This window comes from Hyperolius riggenbachi, chromosome 5 (genome assembly GCF_040937935.1).
Source record: "Hyperolius riggenbachi isolate aHypRig1 chromosome 5, aHypRig1.pri, whole genome shotgun sequence".
Lineage (NCBI taxonomy): Eukaryota > Metazoa > Chordata > Amphibia > Anura > Hyperoliidae > Hyperolius > Hyperolius riggenbachi.
In genome coordinates this window covers 111,377,123-111,392,716 of record NC_090650.1, presented here as the reverse complement: position 1 = coordinate 111,392,716, position 15,594 = coordinate 111,377,123, and the positions used below count along the sequence as shown (strand labels likewise).

The window sequence follows — 15,594 nt, the reverse complement described above, 5'->3', positions numbered from 1 at the left end:
TTCCAGTACCCCGAAAAAACAGGACACTCCCACACCAGATGCAACAGTGTACCTTTTGCCCCCCGCCCTCTCCAAGATCTATCACTTATTCCTTGATACATTACAACTAATTTATCCGGTGTTCTATACCACCTAGATAACAATTTGAAATTAATTTATCTTATTCTAGAACTTACAGACGTAGCATGAGCTAAAATACAAATCTTCCTCTTTTGACTATTATCCAAAGAGATGCCAATGTCCTCCTCCCACCTATCTAATTAGTGCTTGAAATTATCTTAACATTTGCATCAATTCAAAAATATCATTATCTCATGGACTATCTCTTCCATTGTTCTCAAAAAGTCCAATTTAAACTACTCGTTAGTTTTTGCAAAAGTACTTACCGGTACTACTGATTAGGCACCAGCAACAATGAAATATGACTGCAAGCACCAGTGTATGCAGTGTGCATTTGCTCAAAGTGCCATGTGAGAATCTCTTAAAGAGACTCTGAAGCGAGAATAAATCTCGCTTCAGAGCTCATAGTTAGCATGGGCATGTGTGCCCCTGCTAATACGCAGCTATCCCGCGGCTAAACGGGGGTCCCTTTACCCCCAAACCCACCCCCGCTAACCTTGGTCGTAGACTTGGTAGTTCCTGGAGGCAGGGCTAACGGCTGCAGCCCTGCCTCCAGTCGCCTCTATCAGCGGCACATTGCCGCCTCTCCCCCGCCCCTCTCAGTGAAGGAAGACTGAGAGGGGCGGGGGAGAGGCGGAGATACGCGCTGACAGACGCGCGTGGGGCAGGGCTGTGGAGGTTAGCCCTGCCCCAACCAGGAAGAGGGGATGCGCTGCACGGAGGGGGATTTGGGAGTGAAGGGACCCCCGTTTAGCGGTGCAATAGCGGCGGTTTAGCAGGGGCACACATGCCCCTGCTATCTATGAGGTCTAAAGCGAGATTTATTCTCGCTTCAGACTCTCTTTAAAAGCACTTGTGTGATCCAGTCAAAGCTAATGTCAATGACGTTACTTTTTAGTGTTTACACTGTGACCTGACCAAAATATAAATAATTTTAATTAAAAAACCTGCATTCGGGTTTATGTTAAAGGCAGCCACGTTTAGATGAACAATCATGTTGGAAAGTGCAGTAATTACAATGAGGAAGACCAGATCTCTCATCACCCTTTGTTATAAAAAAGTAAGCTATAATTTATTGCTTAATGCACACCAGTCTATTGCAGATCCCTATATTGAAAACTAACTTACTACATTATATTAAACAAGATTTATGTATTCAAAATGTGTATATTTTAGAAAATAAGTTAAGCATGAGGTTGTGTATATTATTATATTTGCAGCTAGAGTTATTTTATACCTACACACAGGGTTTTCTCAATGTGATCTTAGTGCTGCTGCAAAAGCCAAAGTGGAAGGTAGCAGACATATCCCAAAATGTTATTCCTATTGCACCTGGTCCTATTGCTTTCTTTCTGGAGCTATGCCTAGTTGCAACTGAATCTCAACCTCCTTGATGCATTAACGTGATATTTAGGCTGGTGGATCATCTTGTCCGAGCTCTGGCCAACTCCAATGTTCTTCCACCTTAGCTCTCCCACTCTGGGCTACTCTATTAGGCATCATATGTCCTCCTTCTGCCTCCTCCATGGTAACAGAATGTTTCACTAGCCTGCAGGCTAGTGAGGTAACTGTACAGAATCAGCCCTCAACCATCACCTGAGAGATAGCATCCCGATTCCTGCCAGGGGACAGTCCTCGTACATGTGTAAAAAGCTTTAGAGTGATGAGTCTTGTTTCATTCCATAAAGTATTTGGAAGTTAACAGTCTAATCAACTTTGATACATTTAGTCAGTCAGGGTTTGGTGTCCTACATCAACTATATGAGTAGTTGCAAAAAACCTTTTGTTTCTTCCTATTCCACGGTTGCTAATGGCCATTGGCCAAGCCTATTCTGTTAACAGAAACAAGTTCTCCTACTGTATTTATATCTACATAAAATATTTCATTACTTGGTTTGTAACATAAGTTAATGGCTCTCTGGTAAATAAAAATATCAGCAAAAAACTTGCTCAACAAAGTGAACTCACTGATCTCATACTGTTAGTGTCTACCAACAGCGTCAGGGATGAGCAGAAACTACGCCAGTGCGAATTTACGCATCGTAGTTCGCATCTACACATCGTAGTTTGTAGGTGAAGTTTCAAAACTACGCTTATGAATTTTGCGTACCAAAGTACCGCTACGCGTAGTTAACATGTGTATTGCGTAGTGAACTACGAACGCATTACTCGCATCTAATTTTACGTGTGCGATTGTATGCTTACAAATTTACACATTGGAAAGGGGAATGTACGCATAGAAGAGTTCCCGGTATAAGCATTTTAAAGGAATTAATGTGTAAAATGTTCTGGGCATAAGCATCCGCATACACTACGCTTCACACTACGCGTAATTGTGTATTTTAACGCATAGTCTACGAAATGCATACAAAGCGAATATTTGATTTTTAAGCCGTAGTTTGGTGAAGAGTAATTGCGTAAAACTACGCGTAGTTCCAGTGTAGCAAAGTTGGCTGACTACAGCCATCCCTGGACAGCGTATCTGGGAGGTTGCCACCTAGCTCATCAGCTGCTGCTAGGTCTCTTTCATATTCCCTAGAATAAATGTGGTTTGCAAATCACAAGACTAACAGCTAGCCTATCAGCTGTTGCTAGATGCAATTCATATTCCCTAGAATAAATATATTTTGCAGATCACAGATTTCTGCCAACCCAAGACATTGATGCCAGCCTATTAGCTGTTGCTAGGTGGCTTTCATATTCCCTAGAATAAATGTGGTTATGTATCACAGATTCCTGCCAGCTGTGTATCACAACTATGCTGCCTCATCATTACAATATTGCTTTATGTGGATATCCTGACTCTAACATACAAAGCCCTCCACGAGTTGTCTCCTCCATACATCTCCTCACTAATCTCAAGATATTGTCCGTCCCGCAACCTTCGCTCCTCCCAAGAAATTCTCCTGGCCTCTAAGCTGATCACCTCCTCTCATGCTCGCATCCAGGACTTTACACGAGCATCAGCCCTTATCTGGAACTCTCTTCCACAGCCTGTACGTCATGCTCCAAACCTGGACATCTTCAAACGCACTCTTAAAACACACCTTTTCAAACAAGCTTATAACATTCTATAGCCCTTTATTTACTTATTTGTCACAACGTAATCAGAGGCAAAGAATCACTGCCTCATCCATCCTCCACCCCCTTACCTAGTGTGTCCCCCACTACCCATTAGATTGTAAGCTCGCAAGGGCAGGGTCATCCTCCTAATGTTTACTGTCTTTGTAACAATATTTGTGCTGCTTGGAACTCTGCTGTATATTTGTTAGTTGTATCTATGTTCCCCTTGACGTCTTATTGTGCTTTGTAAAGCGCTGCGGAATATGTTGGCGCTATATAAATAAAAAATAATAATAATAATAATAATAATAATGTGGATCAAGCTTTATTAGGGGTATCAATTCTGGCAGCAAACTGTAACGATTGGTGTCAGCACACAGAGAGAATCTGATTATTGATGATCTGCAGAATCATCAACAATACAGATGTATACCTGATTATGGATGATCTGCAAAATCACCAATAATACAAGTATGGCTAACCTCTGGACACCTAATAAGTAAAAGTGTTTGATGAAGCTGTAGGCTATCTCCCTAGAAGCGGGAGATATAGGCAGCCTGGCCCAGAACCCCCTGAGGGGCAGGTGGCCTGGGCAGTGCAGAAACTATCTCTTTGATAGTGAGGACCTGGCAACCAGGAATAATAATAATCAGATGGTACACTGTACTGCAGCCAGGGGACTCCAGAGGAAGAGGCCACTGGCTGCTAACAGGCAGGACTCTCTAAGGAGTGGGAGTCCTGGTTGCAGCTGACACCTGGTGGAATGGTGTCACTGCTAGTACAGATAGACTGAGCACTCAGGGAGAGTGACAGCCTGGGAGGTCGGGCAGGCCAGGTCGGCAACACACGAGCAGATGAGGTACAGAGACAGAAGACTGATTCGGTAACCGGGTACAGGCAGGGTCTGGCAACAGGTAGGCAGATATGCAGAGGTACCGAATCAGAAAGCAAGAGAAAGGTCGACACAGCAGATAGTCATAACATGTAAATATAACAGAGTCCTAGCCTGGGGTGTGAGGTCCTTAGTCTCGACACCCGGGAACTAGTCTAGAGTATAACACAGCAATGACACAGTATCCCTAAACTTGGGTGTGAGGTCCTTGGTCACAACACCCTGGAACTGGTCTAAAGTATAACACAGCAATGACACAGTATCCCTAAGCTTGGGTGTGAGGTCCTTGGTCACAACACCCTGGAACTGGTCTAAAGTATAACAGCAATGACACAGTATCCCTAAGCTTGGGTGTGAGGTCCTTGGTCACAACACCCTGGAACTGGTCTAAAGTATAACACAGCAATGACACAGTGTTCCTAAGCTTGGGTGTGAGGTCCTTCGTTCCAACACCCTGGAACTGGTCTAACATATAACACAAGCGTAATCTGGCTAAGTGTGAATTCCCAGGTCCTCCTGGTTCTAACACACTGTGGGATCTGATTGGTCTGAGTGCTCACACGTAAGTATTCGCAACGGCAGACAATCAGCAACTGACAGACAAGATGTATATGTAGTGCAGCGCTCCTCAGCGCCGCCCAGCACCACTTAGCCAATCACCCACTGCGCTGGGATCAGCTGATCGTCCTGATCAGCTGATCCCTCTCCTACTGGCATAAAGGTCCTGCCTCCCAGCGCGCGCGCGTAGCTCTCCATCTATGTGCACTACTAGGCTCAGACAAACCAGACGCATGCTGCTGTGCGGAAACCGCCGGTCTGAACGCGGAGACAGCCGCCCCGCTGCCAGACCGCGTGGCAGTGTCTCCGCAATCCATTACACAAACAAAGAAGGATGTCCCGCAACATGGTTGTTAGGGTAAAAAAGGGTTTCTCCGAATTGTATTGACTCATCAGCGAATACACGGAGGACAGCTCACGCGTATCAGAGCTCACATGGCTCCTTAATAATAGGGGTATAATTCTAGTCTAAATAAAGAAATCATGCATTTATAACATAATGGCCCAGATGCAATTAACTTTTTCTCCTGAGTTTTCTCCTAAGTGTTACTCTAAAACTTGCCTTTTAAACCACCAGCAAGTAGAAAATACATAAAATAGTTTTTTCTAGTCCTTCCACCTACCTTTTGCTACGTTTTCAATTGCAAAGTGTCAAAAAGTTATTCTAAATAGAAGATGAAAAATTATCTCCTAGGAGAAAACTTGGGAGAAAAAGCTAATTGCATATGGGCCAATGTCTTGAACTGCATCAATCAAGACATAATAAGGTAAACCTGTTGGCTCTCTAACGACAGGAGCAATTACTGATCTGTTGAAGCCTAGATGATGGATTTGATCCTAAAGTTATTTAATTTTTTTTTTATAATTTAGCACTTAAAGGCCTTTCAACATTTTTCTGTATTATACATTTTCACTCAGTAGACCTCAATGCATAGCTTATTGCACTTTAAAAATGGTTCTTTGGTTTCTCAAATTACAGGTACAAAGCACAAAACTATGGTGGAAGCTCGAAATGGAAGTGGAACCATAAAAGCTTTTCCCCGAGCTGGAGTGAAAGGAAGAATACCTATCACCACCAAGGGGAACACTGGCCTACAGAACAAAACATTTCACTGTGAAATTTGTGATGTCCATGTTAACTCTGAGACTCAGCTTAAACAGGTAACATACTTCATAAAACCCTTAAAATAACAAGGGAGGTGTTCTGACATATATGGCAAAAAGACTATTCCAAGGTTACCTTTCAGAATTATTTAATGGCAGTCAGGGGCGTAACTAGAAATCACGTGCATGTTTTCACACACACAGACACACATGGTGCAGAAAAAGCATACAGAAAACTGACAGACGAGTCGCAGCTCCCAGCCGAAGCTTATTACACTCACTCTGTCCATCTCTGATGGAGTAGAGCTGGCTCTATAGACTTCTCTAGCATCACTACAGTACAGAGCACTTGGGTAGAGGTAGAGAGGTTGGGGGCTAGGCATTGTACACAAGAGCCTGCTACACACTCAATAGGAACTGTCTACAAAACTTTGTATGATTCCTTATCAGTGGCTGAGCAGATGCAGTCATTATAACGGTTGTGCAGAGAGCAGGCATTGACAGGGAAAGAAACTTCTCCCCCCATGGGGCCTCCTGCAGCTTCTGGTCCCCCCTGCGCCTGCATCCCTTGCAGGGTCTATTGTTATGCATCTGATCGCAGTGATTTTTTTATTGGCAGTGATACCATACTCCACCAGTTCCTGAATTTCTCTTATGGTACAGTTATTTAAAGGACCACTACAATATGTAATTAGTAAAGTAAAAGTATCCTCCAACTTATACCATTTACTACACATATTTTCCTGCTCTTGTATAGCCTTATATTGTGCTTATTTATTTAAAACTCTATCCCATGATTATGGAATACATGCTTTCTGACTACTGCAGGGGTGGTTTTAGGTAAAGTGGGACACTAGGCAACAATAAACATGGGCCATAGCCAGCTATGGGAGCACGGCTTTGGAAAAAAAATGTAATGCTTGACCACTCTGCTGCTAGGTCCGACCCTCTTGTTTTTCAGGGTCACACTTCCCTATGTATACGAGTGCATCTGTGCATGTTCAAGTATGGGCCATGCCTGCACAGTAGTATAAAGACACAAAGCCATGAAGAAGTGGCTGTGTGCTATTGCACAAGCCCGTACTCTCACATGCACAGTACAGCTGCACTTGTACATGGAGATAAGGTGGCCACAAGCAACATAATCAACAGTATTTTCAAATATGTTTAGAGGGACCTAGTGAAGGAACGGAGGGATGTTAGAAGATAAGGGAAGCCTCTGGAGGGCAGGGTCACATTACATTAACGTTTCAAAGTTATCTTGCACTTGTTTTTTCAAGATGGCCCTACACGCATAGATTGCCATCTAATGTGACAAACAGAATCTGATCAGAAAGGGATTTAATCCACCCACACACTGTGCATGGATCTGCATTAGATTTCACCATGAAACTTATCTCTAGATTACATTTTGAAAAACAGCTAGGTACTTACCAAATAATTAATTATAAATGGCCACATACAGTGAGGCTGGGAAACACGTGTATCAAGGAAGGACAAGGGGAGTTTTCCTGTAGCAGCACCACTGTTATAATGTTTGAATACCTGAACAGACCCAAGCATCCACATTCATGAAAATAGCCATTTAAGAGATATAGCATAACCTTAAAAGCATTTAAAAACAACATACAAGACCATATGAGTCCATGCCTGTTGATGCAACCAATTGAATGCAATCTATTGAAGGTTTGCTTTGGGCAGCAAAGTCTAGAACTTGCCTTAGAGGCAGCTTTGGGGGTGGATTAGCCCAGTGGACAGCACTTATTAAAGCCACAGGCCCCTATTTAATTAACTTTTCTGAAGACTAAGGGTTCTTTGGAGTGGCACTATAGATGGATTTAAATCTATGTTATTTAAATTACCTCCAGAAGTCTATTAGACTAATATATATCGCCAATAGCTCGGAAATAGATCCTCACAGGACTTTTTTGACACTTTGGAGTTTTCTCCACATTGGCAGCCCGCACTTCCTTGCAGACGATGCCTGTCTCTCTAAAAGCTGTGCACATCTGCTCTTATGTCTATCTTGTCTTTTTTTTTCTGTGCTGGGCAGTGTATGAAACCAGAAATGGAATAAAGGTGCCAGAATGAGCACAAAGAATGGCTGCAGCACTTGAGCTGGGATGTCAACTCCTAAACTGTCACCTAAGGGGCTGAGTCCTGATCAATGTGGTTGAAAGAAATGTTGCGTGTATATGTAACTTTAATAAGGTGTCCCTGCTTACTAATTATAGGTAAATGTGTGGAACCAATGTTTTATTTTTTTTTAATTAGACACAAGTCCATCTTTAGTCTGGTACTGTTTGGTTGAAACTGCTTGCTATTTCCTTTCCATTAAGGCCCCTTGCACACTGGCACTGCTGCTAACCTGCGCTTCGTTACCCTTTCTTACCGCAAGGTGTTGTCAGTGCAATGTAAGTCTTTGGAGCCTTGCTGAGTTAATGTGTTGCGATGTGACAGATGCATCCGATCTAGCACAAAGTCTGCAGTGCATTACTGCTTGACATCTGCCACAAAATCAAAATAGAGAGACCACCATATAGCAACCAAGCCCTGGGATTAACCATTTCCCTACCCTGGTCATTTTCAAAGTTCAGCTCAGTGCCTCTGATTACTTTGGCAATAACTTTATCAATAATTATCACATCTAAGCAATCTATATTTTTTTTTCAGGACAAATTAGGCTTTTTGTGGGTGATATTTGTTTTTAGTAATTACCTTATTTTCTATGCATTTTAAAATGAAAATAAGGAAAAAAGTGAAAAGATACGCAATTAATCAATTTTCATATGTCACAGTTCTATTGTACAATAAACCCACACATTTTATCTGTCTATCTCTCTATTAAACAGTTTATTTGTTTTAATATGTATTAGTAACACATTGTATATACCCTTCTCTTTTGTTTCACCTGTCTTCTCCTGGAATGTTTATTTTACACTTGTTAACTAATTAGCCCTGCCATTGCATTTCCTGGGGAAGGAGAGGGGTTTACTGTCATTCCTTTTCAACTGTGTAGCGTTTTTTTTCAGCTCAGAGATAAATAAACTGTGTTATCTAGGATTTTGTAAGAAGGAGAGGGAAGAGACTTATTTTCACATCATCTTGACAGGAAGTGGTTAATCATCATGCCCTCACTACTCATTTAAGGCACAGGAAGTTAGCAGTAGAGAGCTGTTTTTAAAGAGTTGCTTGCCACCAATTTCCTCATTACCACAGTGTAACGCAGGTGCCTACATATGATGAAATTTGGAATGCGGTGCCGGAGTAGCATTGCACCATACCGCAATCACACAGATCCTTAAAAAAACAGAATAAAAGATGTTAATTTCTATTCCTTATCATCGAGCACTTACTAGTGCAGCAACCCTCTAGGAAAAGTTATGACCAGCAGCACACTCTGTTGGAAGAAGCTTTAAGAAATGTTTTCCCTTTTTAAAGAAACAGATTTTTACTTTTTACAATCTGAATATTTTGATTTAAACATTTATAAAAAATATACAGTTTCGTATAAATATCATCTTGACCAGAGCTGTATGTTTCGATTGCCCAGAGCTGCACAGCAGGAATTCTTCGAATTGCATTTTAAACATTTAATAATACAGTAAAAGGCTTACATTGCGAACAATGGGCGGAACATTCTGTGAGAAGCAAGACACTGGAAGCTGAGTAACTGATTACAGCTTTTCAACATGTGGGAATACCTTTAATCAACAGGTGGAGGAGTAAAGTAAGCGGCTTGGTCATTTTGAGCTATTGTCATCCCTTATGCATTAAACATATGGATATCATTTTCTTACATGTTGCAAGAACATGCCTTTAGGTAATATGTATCTCTGAGACTGACAGTTGCACTTTTCATCTTGAAAGCTGATTCATTATTCATTTTTTATCAGATGACAGAACCCTTGGATTGTTTATAAAGCTGATCTCCAGGGATCTTTTGTATAACACATCACTTGGTTCTCTTCCTCATTAAAACAGCTGCAAGCCAGGGACAAAACAAAAAAAACGTTTGAAGTCATCTAAAAACTGAACAGGAATGGTGTGTCTCCCATGGTTCCTAAAGGCCTCTACCTGCTGGAAACCCCGAGCTTGATAGCAATTCTTCCCATGTCTTTTAATTACCTAAATGTGATAGGCATGCTGTGCTGGTACATATGCTAAAGTGTTTGTAGCCGAGGCAGCAATAGCGCACTCAGTGGTGTCAGTAAGGGTTAGGTGGCCAGTCGAGGAGTAACCTCACCTGAATCGGTGGCTGGAAAGCCCATACTGGGTTCTCAGCAGTATAGTTTTGTCCCTCTCGGTTGCAACACGGCCACACACAGCTCTTGCACTCTATGAGTGTGCTGTGGTCCAGTGAGCGGCAGGTGGTGTTAGTGGCTGGACGGCGTGCTGAGCCATTTTTCCCCCGCATTTCAATGCGACTTAGAACTAAGCAGGTCACAAGCAGTCAGTAAGAGTAGAGGAATTGCTGTGGGATGTGAGTGGAAGTAAGACACGGCTATGATCATATAAATTTAGGAGGTAGGAGGCGCCCAATTTAGAAAATAACAACACAAATTGACCAGTCTGTTAAGAGACTAGAAGAATAATAGTAAGTCAATAGTTAAAATATAGTTTCATTTATAGGTAGTGATCAGCACTGATCACTACCAATAAATGAAACTATATTTTAACTATTGGCTTACTATTATTCTTCTAGTCTCTTAACAGACTGGTCAATTTGTGTTGTTATTTTCCAAATTGGGCGCCTCCTACCTCCTAAATTTATCTGATACACCCTATTTAGTAGGGTTTCGACGCCTCACAATCAGGCGAATCAAATATATTTTCATTTGGAGCTGTGACCGAGACCATCCAGGAAAAGGCCGAGTGAGGACGGCATTTCCTCATCTGCACACACGAGTGGTTTCCTCTTTGAAGCAACCCACCTTTGTGAGTATAAACCTACTAGATTTTCTTCACCAGAAACCCATCAAGACGATCTCACACCAGAGCGGGCTCCCGGTGTCCGGGTGTCTTTTTTCTTTTTGTTCTTCTAGTAACATCTTACGGCTATGATTATGTTTGTAAAGTATATATTTTATTTGCAACACGTTTTGGGGAGAGAAGAATCCCTTTCATCAGGTTAAAAAACCTGAATTGCAATCTATCAAAAGTCACACATCCTTCTACTCAACATAGCCAAGGCGGTCTTTGCTGAGAATATAGCTTGTGTACAGCCACCCTGATGTGTTGACGAAAGATACTCAGCACCTTTAGGCACCTTGTTTCTCTCCTAACCCCACTTGCCAGAAGCTAGTCTCTAATGCACCGGGCCATTGTTTCTCCCTCCACCACTCTAGCAGTGCATCTATATGGCGCTTGGCAGTAAACTGTCATCCAAGGGATTGAGGGTGCCCTAAAACTACATAGGCATTTTTATTCACTCACAAGCATGAGATGACATGTATTTTCAGCATCAGCATGTTGAAACTAAAATACTTATTTATAAAGAGCTTTACTTCTTCTGGACCTTGGAACGTTAAATTAACACCCTGTTTACTGCCTCTTATCCCTGCCAGGGTGTAGATTTTAACTACTCACTGCATTGCTCCAGCGCCGCTGCAATCCAGAGATGGCTGGTTCTGAAAGTTTTAATGTCTTGGTCTCATGCAACTGACTTCTCTTTAAAGCAGCAGGGACAGCCATTCTCTCCCGGGGAAAAAAACGCATACGTATGATTCCGCCACCAATGAGTTCAACTCAGGGTGAGCCGAATGATGGCTCACCCTGCTGCTACTCAGATCCCTAGTGGCGTTAAATACGATTCACCCTCCGAATTCTAGAAACTAGGAGGGAGATATAATTCAGGGTCTGGCAATCGTGTGGGGTATGTAGCATAGCACTATTGCTATGGCGGCACCCAGCTTAGAAAAAAACACATACAGTATTTAAGTAGACAAATACTTATTCTTCTCACATAGCATATGTATTGTGCTTTCAACTTTTTGATTTCAATGAATTTCATGTAATAAATAAAGAGAAAACTGTTTCAGGCATTTTCCATTTTTACTGCCTCTGACTGAAGCCAATCCTGATGTCATTTATACCCTTGCTCTTTTTTTTTCTCCTAGAAACTGAACTTTCATATCTAGCTTGCTTTGGAAACACGTGAGCACAGCATAGATTTTATTTTAGCAACTTCTGCAGATGGGTGAGATGTATTTCCCTTCTCAGCCTCATGTCACACTGAACTGCCCTCAGCCAATCAGTGAGAAGCAGAAATGTGGGAGGCTAGATAACAAGCTTCCCTCTCCCCGGCAATGTACCAGAAAGGAGCCAGGCTAACTGAGATAAGATTCACAACAGCAGAAACATTTATGATTATATTATGGTTCCTGTGCCAGAAACATTTCTTATAACTATCTATCAGTTTATAACTAGCTGTATATAGGTATGTAACCCCTCCCTCCCAGTGCTGTCTAGCCTAGGCTGTGATGTCATGTAGGGATAAGTATCAACAGTTTTGTGTCTCGGCGTGTGTAAGGGACAAACGGGCCTAACTCACCAGTGTTGCCACCTCTTGCAGAGGCACTCCATGCCACTCTCCATCTTCCTGACACTTCCTTGTGAAGGTGGAATTTTTGCGCAGATGGAGAGTGCTGTGGAGCACCTTGGCATGAGGTAGCAATACAGTGGAGTTAACCCCTTCTCCAGCGGCCTGAACCCTTACACACTAGGATAGTCTTGCATTTCACAAAACTGTCCTCGCTCATCCTTAATGCCATACAGCCTTCTCCTTCAGAGCACCCTGAGAGATCATTTGATGTTAGGAAAACATTAACAAAATGATGTGCAAATGGATATTGTAAAATCAAGCAGGGGTTTTGCAGGAGATCCACTCCGCCATCAGTCTCCAAATCGCTGCTAGAAGACAGACTATTTACAGTGTAAATACTAACTAACGCCGTCTATTTACAGTATACAGCGCTGACATGGCTGTCCTCCTGGGATGCACATAGAGTGATCGGCTTTCATAGGCTGATTTATATGAGAGCCGATCGCTGGGATTGGCTGGTGGGGAGGGGTTAAAAAAATAAACAAATAGTAAAATGTAAAAAAATAAATAAACAAACACTCCAGCAGCGATCAGCGATCAGAGCCCACCAACAGACAGCTCTGTTGGTGGGCAGAAAAGGGCTGAGTTGTACAGCTGAGTTGTGCTGAGTTGTACAGCCCTGCAGTGAGCCCTTAAAGCTGCAGTGGCCTAAATTGTAAACCATAGCCTGGTCACTAGGGGGATGTAAGCCTACGGTCCTCAAGTGGTTAAAGGCTATTAATTAATTCTGAAATTGTGTATGGGAGAGTTCCAAACATTTGTTAAAGGGAACCTAAACTGAGAAGGATATGGATTTCTCCTTTTCAAATAATACCAGTTGCCTGACTCTCCTGCTAATCCTGTGTCTCTAATACTTTTAGCCACAGCCCCACAACAAGCATGCAGATCAGGTGCTCTGACTGAAGTCAGACTGGATTAGCTGAATGCTTGTTTCAGGTGTGTGATTCAGACACTACCGCAGCCAAAATGATCAGCAGGACTGACGAGCAACTGGTATTATTTAAAAGGAAACATCCATATCCATCTCAGTTAAGGTTCTCTTTAAGCTTGAATGTTAGATGATGACTGCAGTGAATTGGTAAGGGAGAAAGTAGGCATATCTGAGGAATGGGACGTCACAGAGAAAAAGTGAATGTACACCTACTTTTTATTTTAAAAAGACATTCAGAGTTCAGGTACACTTTAAGATGCCTGCACTGAAGTCCAGTGAAGTCAACATTTTCACCTTGTCTATATAGTTCAGATGGGTGACACCCAGTGTCACTTATTTACACCAACAACAGTTATAACATAGAACTGTATACTGAATGTTCAAGATACCTTACAATCACTTTGCATCTTCAAATCTTGACTGCTGTTGAATGAGCAGAAAAGGTGAGGTTAAATTTAAAATAAAAAAATAAAGTCAAAGGTAACAAGGCACCCTGCAATTTACTTCACATTCTGTATTTATAGAACTCTCCATGATTCATTCATGCACAACCCCCGAACAATACAATATTTCTTTATTCTCCCACTCATATCGGTTTAACATTTAATAATCTGTAACGTTTGCACTGAGTACACAACACGGAAAAAGAAAACTGACTTTTACTTTGTACAAACAGTTTAGATCCATTTTTAAAAGTTAATTAAATAGGAACTTTTGTAGAAATCTTAAAATTTAAAACATACAAATAAGAAGTACATTTCTCCCAGAGTAAAATGAGCCATAAATTGCTCTCTCTTGTGCTGCTGTCACTTACTGTAAGCAAAACATTTGACATTACCAACAGATTTTGAACTAGCCCATCTTCTCAAAGGGGGGTTCTCTGGGTTTAGTTCACTTAGTGAATTGCAGTTGCTCAGTCCAACTGCCAAAATAGTGTGCAGCGAGCAGGGAGACTGGCCAGCATCTTTGTATTAATCATTTTCAGGGAATGTCTTTATAAAGAATAAAGGCCATGCTGAGACTCCCCCATTAAGAGATAGACTACCCCAAAACCTGTCATGATGTCAGATTTCTACTACCTACTGTAAGCGACAGCAACATAGGAGACAAGTAATGTATGGCTCATTTTACTCTGGGAGAAATGTACTTAAATTAAATTTTAAGATTTTCGCGACAGTTCCTCTTTAAGTGAACTACAGTAAAATTAGCCATAAATTCATAGTTATTTTTATTTACAGTATTCTGATTCCTTTGCGTGGGGTTTATTTTAGCATGTCTATATTGCAAATGAAAAGAAATGAAAGAAGTAAAGGAAATCAGAAATTTCCAAGATTAAGTTTATTACCATGACTGCAACTCATCTGGTCAGTGATAGGGATGAGATCACAAAATAGGTTTGGCAATGAAGACTACATTGTCGCTCTACACAGAATTTTTGATTTTTTGATAAGTATGTATGTTCATAACCATGTGAGTGCTAAAATGTACCCATAGTACTGTAAAAATAATGTAAGGTTAACTGAGTGCAGATTCTGTTGTAATGGAAACATACTGCATGCTGCAGGTCTGAAGAGTGTCTTATGATCATCTGACCAGCTACCCTGAGGGAGAAGGGCAGGACCTTTTCCACAGAGGGCATTGTTTGAATGAGTTATCAATTTCAGAGTAGATGACAAATTGAACTCAAATACAAATAACAAAGGTATACATTTTACTGGTTTATGCAACGAACAGAATCTCTGCCCATTCCCATCCATCCCCATAAACTTTCTTAACCTCCTTGGCAGTTATCCCGAGCTAGGGTTGGGGTGGAAAACCACAGCTAAGAGCGGTGATCCCGAGTATCAAGTATCGGGTAGCCGACGGAGGCTGAATGCAGAGCAATGCGCACAGCGGGAGCGTTTCTACCTCCCGGGAATCCCTACGTCGGGTGGCATTCTTCTTTCGCTCCTCTGGGGCTCTGCTTCCTGCTGGTGAGATCGCCGGCTGTCATCAGGACGACAGCCGTCAATTTCACTTTAGAGTTGCAGTGCCACCCGGAGGATGGAGGCTTAACTGCAGCGCTGGAGCCAGGGAGGTGAGTGATTGCTGGGCTGCTGCAGATCTCCCTGGCAGAATGGTTTTTTCCAGGTTTTAGGGTCTGAAAGGTTGCAAAAAAATTGCACTGCTTTTAGACCCTAAAATCCGGAAAGAATCAGAACATCAAGGGGGTTAATTAGATGAATATAGTGGCAGGCTTACTTTAAAGCAAACCTGTAGGGAGAAAAAAGTAAAAGTTCGCTACCTGGCAGTGTAATAGGAAGCCTCAGGATGATGGCTTTC

The 15,594-nt window shown here is 41.9% G+C and overlaps 1 protein-coding gene across 2 annotated transcripts in view; it reads left to right on the top strand.

Annotated features, from left to right (window-relative positions):
* ZNF385D (zinc finger protein 385D) overlaps nucleotides 1–15,594 on the top strand; it is a 496,219-nt gene that overhangs the window by 457,279 nt on the left and 23,346 nt on the right. For both annotated transcript variants that reach the window (XM_068236132.1, XM_068236133.1), the window contains one exon: nucleotides 5,613–5,794. In XM_068236132.1, coding sequence (XP_068092233.1) covers nucleotides 5,613–5,794 — 182 coding nt within the window. The remainder of the gene's footprint in view (nucleotides 1–5,612; nucleotides 5,795–15,594) is intronic.